A 21708-nucleotide genomic window follows, 5' to 3' on the forward strand; every position below is an offset into this window, starting at 1 on the left:
CCCCTCTCTCCATACCTATATGTCCTGGCTATGGAACACCTGGCGGAGGCCATCAGATTGAATCCATCGATTCGAGGTATACCTGTAGCTAATGTCGAACATAAAAGAGCCTCTATGCCGATGATATACTTCTATACGTTAAGAATCCTAGAATCGGATTCCCATCCCTTCTGGAAGAATTCCGCAAGTTCGGCAAAGTTAGCCACTTCAAAGTCAACTTGCACAAAACAGAAGCTCTTGATATCTCCCTCCCATCCTTAGAAGCCTCACAACTTCAAACTCAATTCCCATTTCCCTGGCAACAGCATCACATTAAATACTTGGGGATCCTCATCCCCCCCAACCTAGAGGATCTCTATAAACTAAACTATTTGCCCCTACTACAAAAAAACCATTGCCAAGCTCCGTTACTGGAGTTCTCTCAAACATACTTGGCTAGGCCGCATGCCCCTGCTCAAAATGGATATTCTCCCCCGCTTCCTCTACCTGTTCCAGACGGTACCCATTTGTCTCCCGGTCTCCTTTTTCAAACAATTAAAATCTTCTCTTCTTAAGTACATATGGGCCCATAAACCGGCAAGATTGAGCTACTCCATCCGATGCAAAGAAATGGGAGGAATGGGATTACCGGACCTCAGGACATACCACAGAGCCACTTTCCTCACCCACATTTTTGACCGCATGTTTCATGTAGACCACAAGTTTTGGGCGCTCTTGGAAATGCACAAATTCCCATAACAAGACAGGAATTAAATGTATGTACACCAACACTAGAAGTCTAGTAAATAAATTAGAAGAGCTTGAAATTATGATACTCGAATGAGGACTTCGATATAGTGGGTATATCGGAGACCTGGCTAGACGGCACACATGATTGGGCTACTAATATAGAGGGGTATAACCTATTCAGGAGGGACAGAGTGGGAGAAGGGGGGGGGGTTTGCATTTACGTTAAAAACTATCTAAATATGCATATAAGGGACGATACCACGTCAAACAGTTGAGAAGATGTGGAGACCTTATGGCTGGAGCTCGATATGGCGGACCCTAGCCGTGAACTTATTGTGGGTATTTGCTATAAGCCTCCGAATATAGGGGAGGAGGGGGGAAGCAAATCTACACTCCCAAATAGAAATAGCTGGGAGGGAGGGCAATGTAGTCATGATGGGCGACTTCAATTACCCGGACATCAATTGGGCTAGTGGTACCTCAGGATCCACAAAGGCAGGCCGATTTCTGAACTTGTTGCGAGACAATTTCTTGGAACATAATAAAAACACCCAAAACCTTCAAGTGTTCGCCATCAAACATATTTCAAATCAACTATCCCCTTCCGAAAGGTTTCATCTTCTCTGTAGAAGAGAGACCTATTGGATATATAAATTGAATACTCTGGTCCCAATAGGTCTTAACAAAGAGATAGAAATTCACACCATTCTATAAAATAATACAACACATATCGGTCAGCCGCTACCTTTCAGAGGTCAGTATATCGATATTCCAATCGTTTTTAAACCTTTTTCCCTCATTCTTCTTTTTCATGGGGGAAGTTTTTAATCACACTTGACATTGAATGCATCAATAACAGCTGCATTCCATTTTAATCCATTTTTTTATCCATTTGTATTTTTAAATAGTATTTTCAAACAGTATTTAACTAAATATGGACAACAATAAGGATTAAGGTCCCATCTGTCTTAAATAAACCTTTTAAAGTTTATATCTAGTTTTAAACACCAAGTCCCTGTCCATGTATTCGTCAGGCAGTATAGTTGAATCCCTTAGCCCACTGCATCCTGCATGACAGAACGAACGTGAGATGCAAACTGCAGATAACAAGCCAAGTGCTGCCCGTTATGCTCATGGGGCGTGCTCTTGTACCCGATCCGCCCCACTATACCACTTGTCAGGGGGGTACGGCTGGGCCGTGAGTGGAACCCCTTGGCAGGGGCGGCAAGCCAAAGTCCGAGGTCGTGGTACACAGGGAAAATCCAAGAAGAATAGTCAGGAGTTACGCCTATGGAGGATGAGGTGGTCGTGGATCGCAACTGCGGAGGCTTCTCAGTCAGTGAAACCCTAGTTTCACTCTTATTTATCAGAGAGTTAGGGTTTCTTGCATCACAGCCTCAAGTTAAACTAAACTCTGGTTTTAGAGTGGGGTTATTACTTCATAAACCCTAGCCCAGAGCACCAAAGTAATCGGGATATACCGGGTAGCAGTTGGGAGAGACACCATTCAGTACAGCAAGATTCAGGTTCAAAGCCAGTAGCAAGATTTTAAGCAAGTAGCTGGTAATGGATACAGTCTCTAAGGAAGGTTGTGCAACTGCACTAAATACTTGCTGTTTGGAGGGTTGGGTTGGGTGCACAAGCTGTGGGTCCGTTTGGGGTCCGGTTCCGGTCAGGGCAGCAGTCCAAGTACTGTGGAGGCAAAGGAGGGTCCCAGGAGACAGCAGGCGTTCTGGATCAATAGTGGAACGCCATGTCTCGTCTGGGCGCTCATATAGTGCTGTATGGGTTTGGGGAGGAGCCGCCTAATGAATCGGCGCACTTCCGCGTTCCAAGGTGGAACGCACCCGGAAGTGACGAGCGTGCGCTCCACCGTCGAACGCAGCGGCGATCCGAGACGCAGCTGGCACCCGACACTAAGGTATGCGGCGGTGGCCGTTACAAATGGGCGAAGAGGGTTCTTTACAGTAAGAGCGGTTAAGGTCTGGAACTCAATTCTCCTCAAAGATGGCAAATTTTCACATTACCTAGGGCCCTCTCTCTGCCTGGTACTTACCTGTCTCCTATACCTTTGAATATGTACAGCTTTGTGCAACCATGTAGGTTGTCGCTTGGCCATTTTCTCCATCACAGGAACTTCTATACTTGTCGCTCCTCTATCCTTTTGACTTCTATGTCCCCCATCTTGGTCCCGCTGCCCCATCTCCTTTCTTTTTCTCTTTTTTTTTTTGTGTCCCCAAGCTGGCGCTTGGAGCGGCAATTCAGCCAGCCGTCCTCTGAGGACCCAATACCTCCATGTTTCTCCTTAGCACCTACCTCCTGGGCTGCGGGTTTCTTATCACTTGTATGTTTGTCCTTGGCCACAGGTTTCTCATCGCCAGCACATTCCTCTACATCAGCAGCTCCTGTTAAGTCCCACTGTGTGTATCCGGGATGGATTGTGTGTGAGGGCACTAAAATGGCTATCATATAATGGCAGTCCCTGTCCATTATATGATAGCCCTGATTTCCTGTGCGTGAGGCCACTACAAGTGGCAGCAGTCTCTCTCTCTCTCTCTATCTATCGAGAGAGAGAGAGAGAGAGAGAGAGATACACACATACAGTATATATCTATGGGTGCATATATGTACAGGTAGCCCTCAATTTATGCCAGGGTTAGGTTCCAGAAGGAATGGTTGCAAATTGAAACCAATGTAAAGTTAAACCCCATATATAATGTAAGTCAACGGGAAGTGAGGGAGTCAGGTTACAGGCCTCTCAAAAATGACATGAGCGACATAATACACTATTTAAAGCTTTAAAATGAATGTTATAAATGCCCCAAGGACACCACTGTGGACACCCCTGTGCCCTGAGCATTGCTCTGTGTGCCTCCATATCTCCAAGCGTACCCCTGTGCTCCTCCCTATTTCCAAGTGCACTCCTGTGCTCTTCCATATCTCCCAAGTGTACCTCCTATGCTCCTCCGTATCTCCGTATCTCCAAGTTTAACCCCGTGCCTGCTCATATCTTCAAGTGTACCTCTATGCTCTTCTGCGGCTCCAAGTGTACCCCCTGTGCCTCCAGAATGTCTCTATGAGCCTGTGTACATCTTCAGGTGTATCCCTGTACTACCAGTGCATCTCCATAAGTGCACCACCATACCTCCAAGTGTCCCTCTGTAGTGTGTCCACAGTTCTTTTGAGTCCCTTCCAGAGCCGCAATCCTCCATCTATGCCCTGATCCAGCTGCCAGAGACTGCACAGTACTCTGCTGTTGTATTATAGCCACCTGCAGTTGTGCTGTATAGTGTTCCCCTGCGTATCCTTAAGGATACACTAGGTGAGGCTGTTTTAATGTGGGGTCACGTGACCAGCCAAAAAAGGCGCTATTTTGAATCGTCGCAAAATGAGGGCTACCTGTGTATATATATAAAATATGCACACGTATGTATATACATGCATATACATACATGCATACCGGGTCTGAACCCACAGCCTCTGCTGTAGCTGGTTCTACCTGCTGAGCCACCTAAGAACCTTGGATAGCTCCTTGACTGATCTCATGTGTATACTCAGTTATACCTAATCAGATACTGAACTCTGACCTCCGTGCTCCTCCCTTGAACTTCCTACTTAAGTCATGCCTCTGCACTTCCCCTTTGCCAGATTTTTGTGCTCCAGCCTTGATCTGCGCTTCCTGCTCCCTCTGTGCTACAATCTACTCAAACTGCTTCCCGTGTACCGACCCTTGGCTGCTGATTCACCGACTACTCTCCGTCTCCTGCTACATACCTGATACCTTTTGGCTCCTGACCTCGGCTTTTTCACTGACTACGCTTCTGCCTGCTCCTCCACCACTACCTGCTTCTGCTTGTGTACCGAACCCGGCCTGTTATACTACGAATTGCTGGACTCTGAGCCTGATCCCAGATCGTGACATCTAGATATACATATATGAATGTATAGATATGCACAGTTAAGCTTATCTAGATATGCATGTACATGCATATGTAGATATGCATATCTAATCATGCATAGATGTAAAAATAAATATGCATATATATCTATACTTACACATCAATATATACACACACACACAGTATATAGATATATATCTATATACACATATATAGATATGCATATGTATATCTCTGCATATCTAAAAATATATATAAACATGCACATCTATAGATGTGCACGTTCATGCAGATAGTTATAAATATATTTATATGTTTACATTTTTTTTATTATATTGAAATATGGACATAGGCTTTTATTGGTAAACAATGTCACAACTTCTTTACTAAAACATTCAAAAATTTGATGTTAGGCTATTTCTGCTATTTCTGTCAATAAACCTATTTTTTTTATTTTTTTTAGTAAGAGATAACACTATACAAAAATATATAAACATAGATATAAAGAGCAGACAGTGTACAACAACAGAGGCATTAAGAATATATAGCAGGCTTGATGTCACACCACTATAAAATGGGTAAAACATTTGCAGGAAAGAACACTGGGTGTGCTATACCTGCAAGATTAATGTCCATATACTGTACACAAATAGCAAAGAAATCGATGGGGCAAATACTAACAATAAGCTCCAAGGAGAGCAGGAGAAGCCATAAAACTCGGACAAAAACGGTGGGGCTCTGCACACCACCCCTTGCCCTCAAAGGAGAATAATTAAATCCATAAACTGACAAATTAAATATTAACATCTTAAAGAGATAAGAACAAGAAAGAAAATAGTGGAAAAAAATAACTAAGAATAGAAAAAAAAGGGGAGAAAAATAAATTATAATCAGTAGGGTGGACAATATATTTGCCCATGTTCTCCAAGGGGCACCCTATCGCAGACACAATTGGCAATTACTTTGTTGTTATGGACCTTTGGGATAATATAAAAGGTTGGGATATTGAAGTATTCAATCTGCAAGAATGTACAGGTGAAACTCGAATAATTAGAATATCGTGCAAAAGTAATTGCAGTAAGTGCTGCAAAAGGGGCCCAAACCAAGTACTGAGTACATATGCATGCTTGTACTTTTCAGAGGTCCAATATTGTTCTATGTACAATCCTTGTTTTATTGATTGCATGTAATAATCTACTTTTTTGAGGTTGTGGATTTGGGGTTCTTGGGGTTTTCATGAGCTATAAGCCATAATCATCACAATTATGACAAATCAAGGCTTGAATTATCTTGCTTTGCATGTAATGAGTCTATCTCATATATTAGTTTCACCTTTTAAGTTGCATTAGTGAAATAAATTAACTTTGCATGATATTCTAATTATTCGAGTTTCACCTGTATACTCCTTTTGGGACAACAGACCTGCTTCTTTAGCCATTTCTAGCATGAAATTGAAGTCACACTTCACCTAATTGAACTGAGATTCTTTCACACTGCGATACGTTTGATTGTCATTAAGAAGGCGTTTTGCTTCTGCTACATACATTTCCTTAGATAATAATACTACATTGCATCCCTTGTCACTCATTTTAATCACTAATCCGGGGTACTTTTTAGTTCTGTGAAGGACAAATTATTTATACATTTATAGGCTCCGCTGGTCTGTATGTGTAGCATGTGCCTCTCTCGCAAAGCTCATACAATTTCACCCCATACCTGGCAAATTTACTGAGAATATACTTTTTTATAGACGTGAATTTCATTTAATCCCAAATGGATATTAATGCCAATTTTGTTCAATGCAGACATTCAGATGCATCTGAATTCTAACGTGTCCGAATGCGAACAAATCCAAATGCTCGTTTATCAAAAATTTGGATACATCTGAATTTAATTCGAAACCAAACTAATTTGGAGATGTGATTGTTTTCTGGCCAGTCAGATGGGTTATTTTTTGTTGGGGATTGCATTACAGGCTCGGTCATGTGACTTCGTTCCGAATCGAAAATTTGGATGTGAAACACGAATAATGAACTGAATCGAATTTCGGATCCGAAAAAGAAAAAAAAATCCGAATGGATCCCAAACTAAACTAATTTTTTTGCAGTGTTACATGTCTACTGTTTTATAATAAGTCTACCTGTGAAATGTCTGAGGGACTCATCAATGCAGATATTTTGTTGGAGGGGTATATATTTCAGAAAATTTGGTGGGAAAACAAAATGATGAGTGGCCTAATTTTTTGGAGCTCGTCAAATGTGGGGTCACTTCTGGAAGGGCAAGTTGAATTGTTGCTGAAATGCAGAAATCTCATCATTTTATATCTTGTCCTGGACATGAGAGCAGAATATAGGGGCATGTGGTGGATTGGCTGTGTAGACCAATATGAGTTGTTTTTTTGTTTGTTTTTTTTTAGATTTGTATTGGCGAGTCCCATGTTGAGTGTTAGACCAAGAAAGGTTTTAAATTGAGAAACACTCAGGTTGAGGTTTCTACTCAAATTGTCTGGCACAAGAGGAATTGGGATTGCTTATAGTGAACTGTTGGTTATAAAGGGTGGCTTAGTCGGCAATTAAAGTGAATAGTGCTTCAGTCAAAAACAAACAATTTGGATAGGTGTAACATTCTCAATTTCCACCTGAACTCTTGGTTGAGCAGTAAATGGGGGGATGACAGGAATTGCTGAAGTAGAGTAACAAGGGGTTTGAAAGTGCATCTGGTAAACTAGTATAGGCATACCTGTTAGAAAAAACTAGTATGGGCTCTCTGGGGCCTAATTTTTTGTGGCTGATGTTGGATCAGCACACTACTGGTGGTTGCCGCTGCATGGGGATGCACCTCACTGCTAGTGCTCGCCTGCTGCATTTCAGCTAGATGTTGGATGGTTAATAGCACAGCACACCTATCTTTTTAGCTGTGTGAATTTCATCTTCTGAATCAGAGGTGATTAATGAACCGCTGCTTTCAATAGGTTCACACTCTGAACTGTGGCGGACCTAATAACTAAGGGGCCCTGGTGCAATATTTTATCTTGGGACCCCCTCCCAAGACGGGGGGGGGGGCGCGGGAGCAGATAACACTGGCCCCCGAACCCCCCCAGCGGTCTCTAGTGTTGCAGCACCGTGCTGGACTCTGGACTTACCAGAGATCCTGCATAGCCCACCTGAAACTCTTTATGGTGTGTAGGCTCTGCAGGGCCCCAGGTGGGCTGGTCATCAGGGTCCCTTTACCTCCTCCCAACTCTACTCTTCTTACCTGCTGCTGCTGGGGCCCAACCTCCTCCATCCCCTCCCCTGTCACCACTGCCATGCTGCCTCTGGTACAGCTGATACCTATGTAAGGGACGTCTCAGGCTGCCCAGACCCATCACATGGGTACCCACCATACCCCCCTGATGGTAGACATCCCAACCCTCTCGGACGCTCCGGGAGTCTACCGCTATTAGATAGCGGCTCCCGGCAGCCCGTGAGAGAAACATTTTCTTCCGGAAAGGTTTACTCTGCTTGATCGAGCAGAGTAAACCTTTCCCTGCTCTGTTTTTTTTCCCCCTGACATTGGAGCCACCGGCAGTTAGATAAAAAATAACAGCCTAGGAATGCATAGCTAGATTGCTAATGGCTATTTTGGCGGTCCTGAAATGTCACTTCTATCTGACTTTGTGAGTACTATGGAATGTGAGATCGTAGTCACAAAGTCGGCTAGAAGTGACATTTCAGGACTGATCAGGTCTTCTGAACATACGATTTGCAATGCCGATCTGCCCTGGAACAGCTGAGAAAGCGTTGGAATGCTTGACCTATTGGCGGTCACACATTTAACCGCCGAAAAACTGGGCCGGATTACGTTAAAATGTGTGACCACGTGACCGGTCACACATTTTAACGTAGTCACAAACTTTGATAGAACAGAGGCCCTGCTTGAAATCATTTAATCAGAGAAATAGATTATAATAGGGAACATTACAAAGTAATGTTCCCCATTTTAATCCACTTGTCTAATTAAATGAAATAAAAGCACACAACCCTCGCCCCCCCCCCGCAGCTCTGACTTACCCAGCCAGAGCCTCTTCTCAGCCAGACCGGCTGTAACAGCCACGGGATCGCAATCGCGGCATTTGCGTTCCACCCTGGAACGCGGCGCCAGCAGGAGACCCCCTACGGCTCCTCCGGCGCGAAGTGACGTCTTGCGTTCCAGCGGAAGTCAAAGGCCGTCCGTACGCCCCAATCAAACTCAATGGCGGCCTATTTAAACGCACTCGGGAGGCTGACACGGCGTTCCACAATTCCGGCTTGGAGCCCTGCAGCCTCCTGACGCCTCAAAACCCCAAGAGCCTTGCCCGGACCGCATAAAGCAGCAGTATACCTGACCGCCTAGGACCTCTTACCAACTCCAGCAATCCTGCATAAGGGACAACTACCTTCCACAGAACCAACAGCAGAGATCATAATCCTCACTGCCAGCAGCCCTCTGGATCCTATACACCTAATCGCATGTACCCTACTGAGGGATTAAGCAATGTATCATACAACCATTTGACTTTTGCATACCAGTGACGGCTTACCTAATTATTGCTATTAATATCGGGTATTATACTGGCTGGGGTATCAAACCTTATATCAGTTGCTATATCTTCATTTTATTTTCTCCTAACAATTACGGCCTATGAATTAATAGTCCACCCTTAAAGGAGAACTATGAGATGAGTGATTTCCACTCACCTCATAGTTCTAGCCGACCTGTGACAATGAGACTGTCACAGGTCGGCTCAGTAGATCGGGAGGTGAGCGAACACATACCGGGTTCGCTCACCTCTCGATCCTGTCACGGCTCTCGGCCGTGACAGGGGAAGGGGCTGGATTCCCCTCTCCCCGCTCCGATCTGCCAGCGCTGACTGGCGGAACGGACGGGGGAGGGGGCGGGTACAGCTGGCTCTGCCTCTAGATAGGCAGAGCCAGCTGTCACGCAGCTGGGCGGATCTCGGCGTCGAGGTCGGGATCCGCTCTGGCTGCGGCGTCTCAGTATACCGCGAGCTGTAGCTCGCGCTATATTGAGCTTAGGGTAACGGCAGGACGCTAGTTTGTGTCCTCCCGTTACCCTAAGGAGAACTATGGGGAAAACACTGACCCCATAGTTCTCCTTTAAACCACTACCACAAGTAACATACGGCAGATGATGCTGTAACCCCTAACTCTCCGTCCAGATTGAGAGTGACGCCAGGGGTTAAGCCTGACTCGCCGTTTTCTCCTCCTTGTGTATCTGGTAAATAGTCTGGGTGTTATACTGTCCTACCGCAGCTGAGGTCCAAAAAACCCAGGGGATTAGGGAGTGTGTGACACTGGCGGCGGCAGGTGTGACACACTCCTCTCCCACCGCCTGTTACTAGGGACGTGGCTGGGAGAGGAGAACCCGCCCCCTTACTGAGTCGGCAGTGCGGGACCCTGCACTGCCCCATATTGCACAGGGGGGTTACCGAATGGTCAGTTCGCCCTGGCACCCTCCCACCCCTCTCCCCCTCGCTACACTACTGCCGGGTGCTTGAAGGCTGCTCTGCTGTGCGGCCGCCTGGATGGACGGTTGGCGGCCGGGCGGACCCCCACATCTCTTTCCCTACCTTGCCACTGCTCTGGTGCCTGGGTGTGCTGGGCCCCCCCAGTCTCAGGCCCCGGTGCAGCTGCACTGGCAGTAGTTCCACCCCTGACTCTGAATCAGAATATGACTTTGAGGTCTCTCTGTCACTCTCATCAGTCATACTGAAAATGTTAAACGGCTTCTCACTAGTGTACATTTTGTTTACATTTTTAGTGGTGGGCATACTTTTCTTCTACTTACAGAACTGGTTCTTGCTGGTGCTGGATGACACTGGTACTTGTGCTGGCTGGTGATCAGGACACATGCTGATTAAGGCTGTACAGGCTGGCAATCACACACTGACTGGCTGGCACTGTGGCTATCAGTGTTAACAGCGATATTTCCATGTTTGCGGATGACACCAAAAGATGGACTAATGTCTTTATTCAACCTCAAATACTATGTAACTATGTAATAGGTCCGAATTCCAAAAACGAAAACTTTGCATCGATTTGAATTCCAAATAAAGAATATATCGAACAGATCTGAATTTTAGAAAGAAAAAAAAAATCAGAGACAACATTTTTGGCTATGCTCATGTCTAGCAGACCCTGTGACAATCTCACACCAACTGGGGGTGGCAGGCTGTGTGAGCCGTCACACGCTGATTGAGGCTGACATTGTGACAATCTCACAGTGATTGAGGCTGGCACTGTGGCAGACACTAGCACTGTGCAATCTCAAATTTGCCCTCTCTTCCTACCACCATTTAGCAATTATTCTAACTTAGCAATTATTCTAACTAAGAATCGCTTCCTACTGGTCAGGGGAGCTTTTTCTTCCATAATCTGCCTCCCCAGACCGCACATGCCTGCTTTAATGTTTATGTAGCCTGAATTAAACATGTTGCAAAAATTAAAAAAAACATGTTGTCTGGATGTGTATTTGCCTTCAAGCAGCTCCATTAAATATATGTGTTTGTGGTTTTGCTTTTGTTAACATTTGATTCTAGTACACCTGACTCACATACCTACCCAAACTCATTATTTGCATATCTTCTGCAATAACTGTTATCCAGACTTTCCTGCTGTGAGTGTAGGATAGTGTTGCTAGCGGCCACTCCTATTTTATAAGCTGCATAAATACCAACAACAAATCATTAACCAACTGTAGTATCAGTGAGGTGACATAAAATTCACCAGGCAGAACTTCCTTGTTTAACTTCCCTTTAATGCCCCAAGAGCTGAAAAGAAGTTCTTAATACTTATAGCTGATTTAAAAAAAAAAAAGATGCATCATAGAGAATTTGGATTAGGTGGTCAAAGAATTCAGCCACTGAAATCAGGTAGGTCACTCTATGTTTGATTATGAACATTATTGTATCAGATGTAATGTAGGTCACCATGCTGTAGAACATTATGAAACAATACAGTGATCGCTTTTACACTAACCATTCATGCTTTTGTTACAGGTGGTCAGCAGGGATGAGCGAATCTGCCAGGGATTGATCTATTAAGGGTTCAGCAAAGCCTATTTAAAATTGAGCAAGTCTAAATTTAGCTTAAAATCCCACTGAGGGCTATGTGGGGTGAATCATGTTATGTATATGCTAGCCATATTTAGGGATAATAGGCATGCTATTGTCCAATGGGAAGTTTGGCACTGCCATAGGGGGCATGATAAAAAGTGTTTTAAAAATATGGTACAGTGGGCAGAATGTCAGAGATGACATGTGAAAAACACAAATCCTTTAAATTAGTGGCTTGGGAATGCCTTGATGTGTGTTAAAGGTGTTATGGAACAATAAAAAGGACAGCCTCAAAGGCAGCTTACATATAGCAGCAGCACATCAATTTGATTAATTTAGATTAAAAAATAAATACAACTTCCTATGGGCTTAGCAGCCGACAGATAGAAATTGGCCAGTGGTTTGCTGAGGCTGTCCCTTTTCTCTCCGATGTAAAGATGTCATGCTACTGGCTGATTCATTCTCATTCGGAATTAGGAAAATGCAGATGATACAGCTGTGTAAAATGTTTTTATGAGCAAGACTGGGCCAAAATTTACTAGAGACACAGGCAGATGTCATACTACAAAGGTGCCCATACACCTGCCGATTATCATACGATAATCGCGGGAAATCCCGCGATCATAGATAATCGGCAGGTATGCGACCGTTTCTACTGTACCGTCGCATGTCTTTTGTCTTATGAGCATATTTGAAAACCAGCCGAAAATCGTACGATTTTCGGCTGGTTTGTGGCGTGCTCGTAAGACAAATGGCGCACGGGCCAGTGTGCACAAGCACACACTGCCCGTTCAGCATTGCAGTCATCGGAAGCCTGCCCCTCAGCGGGGCGGGCTTTCAATGATCGCAAGTACGATCTGCCTGTCCAGAAACAAAAAAGATGTACATACACGTCCGTCCGCTGATAGGAGGTTGCAATCCTTCCATTTACAACAGGCAGATGGCAAGTAGTTAAGAGACCACAATGTCAAATTGGCCAGGTGCTTGACAGTTTTAATAAGCAAAACTGGCTACAATGTACTGGAGACACAATGTACTGGCAGCTGTTTGACTACAGGAATTAAGATACTACATCTGATAAAGCAGTGTAAAATTGGCCAGCAGAGGACAGTTGTATTGAGCAAGACTAGGCCAAAATGTATTGGAGACACAATGCACAGGAAGGTGTTTTACTACAATAATTAAAGGGTTATTAAACCCTCCGGTGTTTTTGCATATATCTACTGCTAGAAAGCAGTAGATATATGCAAAAAGTGTAAAAAAAAAACCCCTTTAAAAGTGGTTTAAACTTACATGTGTCTTCCCTGTGCGCTTCCGTCTGAAAATCTGAAAATTCTCGGACGGCCACAAAGCATCTTGGGGCAGGCGCATGCACAGTTCACACTTTCGGCTGGGAAACGAGGAGAGACACAAGGTAAGTATATGGACGGCGTGCAGCCGCATGCAGACACCGTGGGACAGGAAGTGCCAGCAAAGACAGAAGAGTCAGCGCTGGATCGGAGACCCGCAGCAGCGCTGGAGGGACAGATGAAAGGGACAGGAAGGAAGAAGAAGATCGGATTAAGAAACATCATTTAAGGTAAGTGCTTCAATTAACATTGGGGGAGTGAAAAATATTTTTTACTTTAATGTCACCTTAAGAGACAGTAGACACTAGCTGTTCTAAATGTAAGCTTAGCATACAGAAAGTCTTCATGTCTGTAAAAAGAAAAGGAAGCGTTGGATAATTAACTTACAATTCATACAAATATATCTATATAGTCATAGAATTCTGCAATGCAGTCTAGTTCTATTATTCTGTCCCTGCAACACACAGCCTGTGGTCTGTGTGCAGCTCGACATGCAGCTAAACCCTCCTATTCTGCAATAAGCCAGACTGAGTGAAATCTTGAAGCTTTATTAACAAAACTGGGTGGGGTGAAACTAGTGAGAAAGAACATAGAAACATACAATCAATATATGAAACCTGTAAATATAAAGTCATTTTACAATTACAAAGCAAAACTAGTGGCAGTGGATTCTTTTCTCCTCTGTTCTAAAATAATGGCTGAATTCCCAGAATGCTTTTGTTTCCTCCTCTTTGAGCAGAAGGGTGCTGGGAGCTTAATCAAAGAAAACAGTCTAAACTATTGTAATTGGAGATGTTTCTTTTCAGCTTCATTTTGTGGCTGATTTTGATATGGCAGATAGGTAAGCCTATCATTCCTGCCTGTCAAAGTCAGAGCATCTATCAATATGTTTTCACTAAAAAGATGAAAGACCCATAGTATGGAGCAACAGTTGCATATTAAAGGTTTGCAGACACATAGCTAATACTGTATATACTTTACAACCATGCAGGGAAAAGCAAGAATTCAGTCTTGGTAGTTACATAGTTACATAGTATTTGAGGTTGAATAAAGACATACGTCCATCAAGTCCAACCTATTAGGATCTCATTCTAGGAGTACCTGTACCCCTGTATATTACGGTCCCTTAAGAAACCGTCCAAACGTTTCTTGAACAATTCCACATTATTTGCTGAAATCACCGCCTGTGGCAGTGAGTTCCAGACCCTAACTGATCTTACTGTGAAGAACCCCCTTCGCCCCTTGTGCTGGAATTTTTTTTCCACCAATTTTCGGGGGTGGCCTCTAGTTTTTGTAATGGAGTTAATTTTAAACAGTTTATCGCTAATGTTGCTACCACCATTGAACATTTTGTACATGGAGATCATATCCCCCCTTAATCTCCTCACCTCCAATGTGAACATGTTTAAATTTAGTAGCCTTGTCTCGTAGCTTTGGTCCTCCATACCCCTAATTAGTTTGGTTGCCCTCCGCTGGACTTTTTCCAACTCAAGGACATCCTTTCTTAGTACTGGTGACCAGTAGTAAGTAACCAATACTGGGTTGCATGCAGGGGCGGAACTACCGGCGGTGCAGCAGGTGCGGGGGCCCGGGGCCCAAGGCAGTTGAGGGGCCCACTGAGGTCCGGTCCCCAACGTCTTCTAGTCTGTAGGGAGAGACACCAGCTGGGGGACTGAGCCAGTGTCCTTTGAAAACGGCCGCTGCAGCGGCGATCACTCTTCTCACTGAGAAGAGAGAGCTCAGAAGAGTGATCGCCGCTCTCGATCAGTGAAGCCGGCACACAGTAGTGACAGCTGTACACATTCTTCTCCTCAGCCACAGAGCGGCCAAGGGCAGAAGGATCTGTACAGCTGTCACTTTCAGGGGCGTAGACAAGGGGGGATAGGGGGGTTCAACCCCCCAGAGTGTCCTACCGTAGCTGTGGCATACCGAGGGGGGGGGGCACGTGCCCCCGGGCTTCAAATCATTCAGAGACGGGCATGGAACAAGCCCATCTAAAGGGATGCCGGGGATGTCGGTGACGATGTTTTTCAGGGACGCGGATGTTTTATCAAACAGGACATCCCCGGCATCCCTTCAGTCATGCAATTGCTTTGCCTGGCCCTGGATGCTCTGTACATGCCTCAGTGCGGGCTCTGCCTTTCCAGTGACCAGGAGCAGAAGGGCTGCAGGAGACAGAGTGGGCAAACGAGGTATGTGCCTTAAGTCACATTGTTTTAACCCTATGTAACTGATGGAATTGTTCTGCATTTATGTATAAAGTATTGCTGGAAGTTGTAGCCCTCTATAGCTGGTGCCATTCATCATTGCAGCAGTGCAGAATGGCATCAGCTATAGAGGACTACAACTCCCAGCAATACTTTATACAGAAATACAGAATGGTAACGGCTATAGAGGACTACAATGTCCAGCAGAACTTTATACAGCAATGCAGAATTGCAAACGCTGTATAAAATATTGATGGGAGTTGCAGTCCTCCATAGCCAAAGCCATTCTCCATTGCCGTATAAAGTATTGCTGGGAGTTGTAGTCCTCTATAGCAGTGGTCCACAACCTTTTTGGAATCAGGACCGGATTAGCTGAAAAATGTTTTCCACAAAGCGAGAGGGCGGGGGATGTGAGGGGAGAGGTAGTTTGGGGATGTTTCAAGCGCATTTATTGTACACTCTATTTCTATTATTATAAGTCAAGATATTGCAGAATAAGTGGGAGTCCTGAGCTTGTTTTTCTGCTCTCAGGTGGCCAGTGTGGGCTTTGTAAGACCCGGGGGGGGGGCCCGAAAAAAAATCTTGCACCAGGGCCCTTTGATCCTTAGTTCCGCCACTGGTTGCATGGTTACTGCATGTATAAAATGTATCTAAATATTAACAACTATTTGACTGTAAGCAAATGGACCCAAACAGTAGTCTGCCAACAGTATTGAGGTGCACATGCTTATAGATGCATAGCTAATCTTCACCTCACAACCATACAAGAACATAAGAGCGCATGATGACTCTCTGAACCTAATTAAATGTATTTACAGTTTTATGCTAATATAAACCAACAGGCAAAGGAAGCCTTGGCTCAACTATTCGCATAAATATATACCCTGTAGCAGTGGTTCTCAACCTTTCTAGGGCCAGGACCCCTTGGTAACATTTGACAAGTTGTGGTGACCCCCAAAGGTAAAATTTAGGGATGACGCGGCTGCTGCAGCGACATCTGGAGGCGTGGCAGGAGAACTGACACTGCTGCGCTAGGAGAGAGCTGAGGAGGACTCTCACCTTGCACAGCGACCCACAGGTTGAGAACCACTGCTATAGGCAAAGACAGGACCGGGCTCTGCAGCTGGAACTAGAAGAATTGGATTTAAAGTGTGTGGCTATATAACGTATGAGGTACATACTCCCCAGTACTGTCACTGATAGGGATGGGCTCGGGCGTGTTCGCAGCTCCATGTGCCGAGCCCGCCAGGAAGCTGACAGTGCGCAGTGCCAATCACAGGCACTGAGACATTTCCCGATCTCTGCAGCTGCGGACCGGGAAAATGGAATGCATAGCTAGAGGTGTGTTTTTACATATTTTTTTGCTTGAATACATACATATTGCACCCGCCCTCTGCTGCTGTCAATCACTAGAAGGGGACCTGATGGAGAACTTCAGATCCCCCTCTGCTGATTGGCAGCATCAGAGGGCGGGTGCAATAGCTAGTTTGCTATTGGCTTTTGCAAAGTGAAATAGCCAATAGGAATCTAGCTATGCATTCCTATGGTGGGTTTTTATTTTCTGAATTACGACGGCCCCCAATTTTCAAAAAAAACAAAACAGAGCAGAGAAAGGTCCCGACCTTTCCGGGAGAAAGTGTTTCTCTTCCGGTGGCTGAGACCCACTAGGCGACCCCTGGCAAATCGTCATTCGACCCCCGAGGGGGTCCCGACCCACAGGTTGAGAACCACTGCCCTATAGGTTCCCAAGACTGGGATAGATAAAAAGGCCAATTAATTATGTTGTACATGGATCATGCATCTTTGTAGAAACAGAACACACCCACTGGCATAAGAAAACATCTAACTTGTTGCTGCAGCATAGGATAATGACACCATGTAGAGAACATATGTAGAAAATAAAGTGTGGCAGTATAAATTTGTCAAATGACACTCCCTACACTATTACCAACATGATTGCCACGTAATAACGGTAATGTTGCTGGTGAGAACTAAACCCAAAAACCCGAGAACTTAGAACTACTAGACAAGGCCACCAAACATAGCTATAACGTTGATGGGGAAACGCAAACTAAGGGGTTTCAATAACGTTGAGTGCTGAAGATGAATTAAAAGAGTAAAGGCATTTATTGCGCATGCATGGAGAGCAATACAACAGTGTCAGATTCAAAATTGACTGGCTAAGTTTTAACACAATTATATACTTTCTGAGCTGGGTGAGAACCTAAATACTTTGAAGTGTAAGTCGTCTTTCTGGTGGCCTCCGTTCACACATTACCGGTTTTCCGTGCTTATTCGTACGCGCTAAAGATAAAAAACAAAACATTCAAATCTATGTTGTTCACACTTATGTGACGTCCCCACGGTATGAAAATGCGCATCCCGCAAAAAAGTCCAAGCGCAATATTACGGGCGGATTTTGCATGTTCCGGCTATAGTAATAGCTGCAAACGCGTGGAATCCACGCAAACGTTAAAAGTAAGGTGTTTTCATGCCATGCGCAAAACGCAAGCACCATGTGAGAATGGAGCCTTAATGTGATGGTGACCATTCACACATATTGTTTATAATTCTTCTAAAAGAACAGCTCTTGTAGACAGGGTAAGACTTGTAAATAGCATTCGTGGGTGTGTCACAAGTCGGCTCTATTGATTGGGAGGTGAGCAAAAACATACTGCCCTTGCTCACTTCTTTTATCATCTCCCTGCAGAGAGCAGTGACTGCCAGTCACAGCTCCCCACAGGGATTCCACCCCTCCCCTATCCTCTCTGACTGAAACGACGAACGGGTGAGGGGGCGGGCATAGCTGGCTCTGCCTCTAGATAGGTAGAGCCTACTGTCAATCAGCCAGCATGGTGGATTTCAACAGTATTGTCGGTATCCGTCCCGACTGTGGCGCCCTCAACATATAGCGGGCAATAGCCCGTTATATACTGAGTTTTGGGTCACGGGAGGATGTTTGTATATATACCCTAAAGCGAACTATAGGAAATAAAGGTTACCCCATAGTTCACGTTTAAATGTTAAATCTAGAAATGTGACTGCTTCTGGACTTGTATCATGTGTACATCACAGGTTTTAGTTGTATCCCATACTTTGGATGACCTCTTCCAGATCATCCCTGGTACTTGTCCAGAGAATCAGTATATCATTAATGTACCTGTACCAACCAAACACATTGGACAGGTATATTGGCTTAGCATCATCTCCCAGGAGTCACCCAAAAAAAGGTTTGGCATGTGCCAGGGCACATTTCGGGCCGATGGATGTTCCTAGCAATTGAAAATACAACTTTTCATCAAAATAAAATGTCTTATGTTATTACAGAAAGCTCAATAATTTGATCTATAACAATATGTCTATAACAAATGGTCTAGTGTTCAGGTCTTTTTGAATAACCTCCAATCCTTTAGAATGAGGGATGGAGGAATAAAGTGCTTCTACATCCACTGTGACTAACAAGTGCCAGCAGGTATTGTGACATTGAGTAATTTTAGTGTAGCGCTCACCCCCAAAGGAGCCGCTGATTGCCCGGTTCATTTCTAGTTTGTCTAGGGTATGATCTTCAGCTGCCCACCCATGAGCACTAACCGCCCTTCTTCTGGTGCCCATAAACTGATGTCCACTCCAGTAGTAAAATGCTAAGTAAACAATTTATTGAACATCTTCACTGGGGAGAGAGGTTATAGGGGTTCTAGGTGTCCAGGGGTAACCAACAAGAGCTTCAGACTCACCAGACTTTGTAGGAATATCAGTGTAGATCCACTTTGGAGACAGCGGACAGCAACTGATGGAACAGACAGGCAGGGTGGATGCAGAATCTTAACCAGGAAAGACACCGACCATGCTCCTGAAGTCCACTTAGTTCCAGGACACTTCAAGAACCTGCATTGGTCCCGGTTCTCTTCCTCTTTCAGCATCGCAGGCCTCCTTCATGTTGGAGGCCTCAGGGAAACCTTTTGACTAACCCCAGCCAATGCCCAGCCCCAGACCTAACCTGGGGGGCAGGTTGAACAGGACCCAGCCCTAATCCATGGCTGGTCGCGGCTAGTCTGAGCACATGGCCAATCCCACCTGGGGGGCAGGCTGAACAGGACCCAGCCCTAATCCATGGGTGGTCCCGGCTAGTCTGAGCCCATGGCAAATCCCACCAGTATATGTACCTTATCCCAGCATGCACCACTGGCTGAAAGAGACCCAGTGATTGGCTGCTGTACTGTACATGCACTACAGTGCCTCTCATTGGCTGTCCCACAATATGACAGAGTCACACTCCGCCCACGGGGTACAGGCAATGCTAGACACCTGGAATTAACCATATAACTGCCACTATAAATCCAGCCAGGCTGACTACAGCCCTGGCGATCACTAAATGTCTAGTAGCCACATCACTGAAGGTTATGGGGGCTACATTAGTAAATGTGTGGTGTCTCTTAAATAGGATGGGAGAGTAATGAAAAGTGCCACATTGCCCCCCTTATCAGAGGGTTTTATTATAACAACTGTTTCCTTTTCCAATTATTTGAGGGTATTACGTTCAGTTTGAGTTAAGTTAAACTTACACATATTTAGGAAGTTCAAATATTATTATTTTTTTACAGAAATAATTTTTATTAAAGGTTTCACAAAAACAACTTTTCCAGAATATACAAAGAATGCAGTAGATATGCCAAAAAACACAAAAGCATAAGGACATGAAAAATTAACTGAGAATCCCCACTGCTGATACAAATGTGTAATGCACCACAAATTAAATGAGCGATGACACAATTGGTCGATTCGTGTGACACCCTACATAGTAACAAAGACGAGATTACCATCAAACCCCCAGTGTCCATGCAAAACATAAGCACACATCGATAGGACAAGACCTTGGGCAAGCAGGGGAACAGCCATCAAGGCTGTTGGGCAGAAAATCTACATAAACACACACCAAGACAAAAGAAACGTTGAGGAAAAGAAGGAGAAGGAGAGACGGGTATAAGAGGAAGAGAAAAAAGTGAGAAAAGAGAGAGAGATATAAAGAAGTAAAAAAGAGAGAGGAGTAGAAGGGAGAGGGGTGTCAACCCCACAGTCATCAGATCAGTATGACTACAAAAAGGTCACAGTAGAGCACAGTAATAAAAGCAACCGTATCAAAAAATAGGTAGAAACCTCACGTCAGGGTCCAAAATGCTTCAGAATCCAGGGCATCCATCTGGATAAAAAGACATCAGAGCGGTCGCACCACTCAATTCCGCAGTCCACTCCCCAACTGAAGGAACAGCTGGGGAATTCTAGTGCCTCAGTATGAGAGCCCTGGCAGCATGGATAAAAAAGCAAAGAAGGGATTTCTTTACTTTAGAGATAGGACCCGGGAAGATAGACAATAAAGCCATTTTAGGCGTAATATGAACCGCACTAGAGGCAACTTTTGAGTAAACGTGTGAGATGGCTCGCCAAAAGGGCAAAATCAGGGGGCAATTCCACCAAATGTGAGTCAATGTACCTACATCAGCCAGGCATCTCTAACAGGAATCTGGGTAGGCAGAATACATTTGGTGCATCCAAACTGGAGCCCTGTACTACCGGGTCAGGAGCTGGAAATTACGCTCCTGAACTGAGGAAGACATACATAATTTATGTGTAAAGCAAAAACATTTGAGTCTATCCTCCTCAGAAAGGACTACATCCAATTCCTTTTCCCAAGCAGATAAAAAGTACGGCGATCCCTCACGATCCGCTGATCGTGGATAGAAGAGGATAGAATCTTGAGGAAATGCTAAAGCTGAAGGTAGGCAAACCAAGAATGACGCGTTGGAGGGTCAGGGCTAAAAAGCAGGGAAAGAGACTTTAGGTCACCATCAGATATGCCCTGAAAGACATAGGGAGGATGCATCAGCCCCCCAGCAGAGGAAAGTATAAACCCGGGAACCCAGAGAAAAATCAGGATTAGCCAAAAGGACCCTGAAACGTAGACACGTTATATCTATGCATCGTGGAATTCCATACCCTGAAACGTAGACAGATTATATCTATGCATCATGGAATTCCATACCCACATCACCAAGAGCGTAAAAAAGGACAAGTCAGAGGTGCGAGGTTGAGAGCTATGGGAAATTTGTCAGTGGGACTGGGGACAGGTCTCGCTCAAGGAGAACCCAGAGTGCAGGGTCCTGGGAGTCAAACCAATCAACCAAGTGAGATAAATGAGTGGCCTTGTAATAGGATTCTAAATCCGGAAGAGCAGCCCCACCATGTTCCTTTTTCTTTACCAAAACAGAATACCGGAGCCGGGGTTTTTTATTCCTCCAAATATATCGCAAGACCTCCGATTGCAGCCGACTAAAGAAATTAGTAGGAAGGATTATGGGTAGAGTTTGAAAGAGGTAGAGGAAACAAGGGAGCAAATGCATTTTAGGAACTTCAAATATTTCAATTCTTTCATT

The 21708-nt window shown here is 44.7% G+C and overlaps 1 protein-coding gene across 1 annotated transcript in view; it reads left to right on the top strand.

The window, feature by feature from the left end:
* Window positions 1-2019: 2019 nt before the first annotated feature.
* The window catches only part of TMC4 (transmembrane channel like 4), a 186859-nt gene continuing 167170 nt past the window's right edge, over window positions 2020-21708 (top strand). Inside the window, exons 1-2 of the mRNA XM_018566084.1 lie at window positions 2020-2064; window positions 3678-3777. Coding sequence (XP_018421586.1) covers window positions 2020-2064; window positions 3678-3777 — 145 coding nt within the window. The remainder of the gene's footprint in view (window positions 2065-3677; window positions 3778-21708) is intronic.

Source organism: Nanorana parkeri, unplaced genomic scaffold, assembly GCF_000935625.1.
Source record: "Nanorana parkeri isolate BGI_ZX_2015 unplaced genomic scaffold, ASM93562v1 scaffold915, whole genome shotgun sequence".
In the NCBI taxonomy this organism is placed as follows: domain Eukaryota; kingdom Metazoa; phylum Chordata; class Amphibia; order Anura; family Dicroglossidae; genus Nanorana; species Nanorana parkeri.